This window comes from Sinocyclocheilus grahami, unplaced genomic scaffold, assembly GCF_001515645.1.
Source record: "Sinocyclocheilus grahami isolate Dianchi unplaced genomic scaffold, SAMN03320097.WGS_v1.1 scaffold21079.1, whole genome shotgun sequence".
NCBI classification, from domain to species: domain Eukaryota; kingdom Metazoa; phylum Chordata; class Actinopteri; order Cypriniformes; family Cyprinidae; genus Sinocyclocheilus; species Sinocyclocheilus grahami.
Window position 1 is genome coordinate 1 of NW_015518287.1, and position 3,126 is coordinate 3,126.

Sequence of the window (3,126 nt, forward strand, 5' to 3'; positions counted from 1 at the left end):
CATGCAGAATTAAAGATTTGGTGAAAGACAGGAATGGCTTGGCGTGTTTGGGTGCTACAATGATAAACAGCACTTACTTACATCTGCATCTCATGTGTTTGAAGGGTTTCATAAAGTTACAAGTACAACAATGGAACGGTTACGGTTTTAAAAACTTTGGACACTTCCTCTACATTATGACCGTTTTGTTATGATTGTATCGATCTGAAATCAGAACTAAATATACAAAAAGAAACACAACAGGCAATAATTGTAAAGTTCTCTTTTAATGTTGGTTATATGTATTCTTGTAATATACATTGAATCACTTTCATTAAATGGGCTGGGATGCAATGCATTAAGACAGTTTAAATAGTTTACTTTCATCCTATTGTTCCTCCCTTGATGCTGATGAATTCAGGAACAGCTCAACATATCTCTTCACTAAACGGCAGGGGAAAAAACAAAGCCAGGTTAGTCATCATGTTTGTATTTAACATTTTGGACCACATTTGGGTTATTTCAGATGAACACACATATTGCTTACTTATATACTCTCGGTCTTTGGACATGGCTAAAACGGCATCTTGATGTGTTCTGAAGTAGGCATCTGCCTCACCGGTGGGTCGTCCGTCAGGGCCGTACTCTACAAGAACCTTCACCAGTCTGATAGGAACGAAAAACTAGAACAGAAATTACACCTCAGTCATTTGGTGTAGATTATACACTGGGCAAGATCAATTAAGGTCTTAAGGAGTTATTGACACAAACAATCAAAAATAATGCTGTATATTAAATAGAATAAATTGAATATAAAACTTTACCTTGACAATGTCTTCTCCTGTGGCATCATATGGCAGACCTCTCATGTGAATGAAGTTGTGTGTTGTTGATATAGAGCTACTGTTTGCTGTCCACAAAAATACAGATGTTTCGGACTGCACACAGTATACAACATTTGTATTAAGCCTGGTTGTAAAGGGACACTGTAATAAACACCTGCTTTCATTGTGCGTGGCGTGTCCTCAGCTCCTGGTGTGAAAGATGACGTCTCATTTCGCCTTCTTCCATACTGGATTTGGATCTCACTTTTCCTGCTGGGGAAAATCTCAATATACCTGCATATGAGGACAAAACAGCCCTTTGTGAACACGGATCTGAAATGTTAAAGAACATCTTTGATTTTAAATCTTTTGGTATTGAACAGAGGCAAGGCACCCCAGGTGATGTAACTAAAATATAACTAATAGATACCACCATACTTCCCTAGAAGATTGACTTACATTAAGAATTGCAAACACATTTGTATTATAGGTTTCTGAAATAGTATGTTTAAATATGCAAATGATCCATTATCTAATTATTTATACAATGTTGAATGTATAAAATCAGGCAAATGATATATGAACAAACGCCTCAGTAAAAAGCTTCAGAATATAATGTAATATAAATGCTTTAAAGATGTGTAACGTAATTGAAATATATATATATATATAATATATATATATATATACGCAAATAGATGAACTGCAATAAAATAAGCACAAAATATTTAGTCTGAAACCACACATTATGAAAACTCAAAATCNTCAAAGAAGTGCATGAAAAAAATAACCTAAAAACACATTTATGTTCCTGAAAAACATTTCTTTTGTGTCAAGTATTACTTGATGAAATACCAACCTGTTTCCCATGACTTCTCTGTCTTTCTTTAGGGCCTCTTCAGCCACTTCCTTGGTGGCGAACTGCACGAAGGCATCGCCTGAGTTTCTTCCTCTCCTGTCCAGGACTATTGTAACTCCATCTTCCACAATCTCCAACTCTGTTTTGAGAATATTAAAGCACTCAAATGAAGCATATGGCTTTTATCAGTGCAATGACATTCAAATGTCAAATTTTTAAGGATCTCACCAGAGAAAAACTGAACGATGTCTTTCTCAGAGCAGCTGAAGGGAAGCCCTCTGAGTCGCACCACTCCATCTGTCTCTGTAAACTGCTGTGTAGCCTTTAATATGGCTTCAGCATCTTTGTTTGTTACCTCATACACTGAAACACATAACATCACTAAATATGAGCACTGTGAACAATCTGGCATGTGATAAACACAAAGAATACTGCTTACCTTCAACAAAGCGTTGTCCCAGGTAATGTTTGTGCAGATCCAATGCTTTGCAAACATCCTCCTCGTGCTCCAGCTCAATAAACGCCTGTCCCATCGATTTGCCGTTCCTGTTCTGAATTATATGGATTCCCTCAACTCCACCTCGGATCCTACAATCTACAAAAATCAAATATGTAAATAAAATGAAATGTGCACTTCACATCATGAGTAGGTCATATCTAAACATCTTCAAGAGCTGGAAATCCAAATATATCGATGCAACCCTATAAAGCCTACTGTATCGTATTTGATGCATTCATTTCTATTATCGACATTATCAAAATTTTGCAGAAAAACCTGGTACATGCTTTCTGCCACCGATTAAAAGTCCTTACTTTTTAATCAAATAAAAGGCCTTTTAGTATAATTCTAAAAACACCCACCTTTAGGTTGTGGTACATGTATTTCTGCTAAAATCTTTAATGATGTTTATGAAGTATATATAAAAATAACTTTTATAACGTTATAAATATTTCAAGATTAACATTTTCTTAGCTTAATTGACTGATTATTCATACATGATTTTTTTGAAAAATCATATTCAAATGTGACAAACAGAGGCTATTGAAAATTGTGCATTGCATTATATGTTTTGCTATGGAGCTCTGATCGTAAAACTAAGTGTTCACATGCATCTTACTTAGACATATTCAGTGATACAGAATAACAACTGATATTACATGCACTTTATCTAATAATCCACTAAAGTGTACCATTATACAATTTTTTATACATATTTTTGCTCAATTTGGAAATCTAAATAAAACAGCTGTTTTTTCCCCCTCCTTGAGTGTAAGCTTCATATCCTACTATATCATGGGCCATACAAGTATGGTGGTGTATCAAATATGATACAAAAAAAACATTAAGTATATATGCAAAAACATTTTTTTTATATTTTATCTAAAGGTTCAATAAACTGTTCATTTCAAACAGTACGTTTTTTTCTGATTATTATTTCATGTTTTACATTTTAATATATCTTG

At 34.3% G+C, this 3,126-nt stretch overlaps 1 protein-coding gene across 1 annotated transcript; it reads right to left on the reverse strand.

The window, feature by feature from the left end:
* Positions 1–247: 247 nt before the first annotated feature.
* On the reverse strand, positions 248–2,297 carry grsf1 (G-rich RNA sequence binding factor 1; the record flags this gene model as incomplete). The annotated part of the gene is made up of 7 exons (XM_016265667.1): positions 248–423; positions 527–662; positions 804–889; positions 979–1,097; positions 1,663–1,801; positions 1,891–2,025; positions 2,102–2,297. Coding segments are annotated over 7 exons (867 nt in total), but the record flags the coding sequence as incomplete, so codon positions are not given.
* Positions 2,298–3,126: the final 829 nt, after the last annotated feature.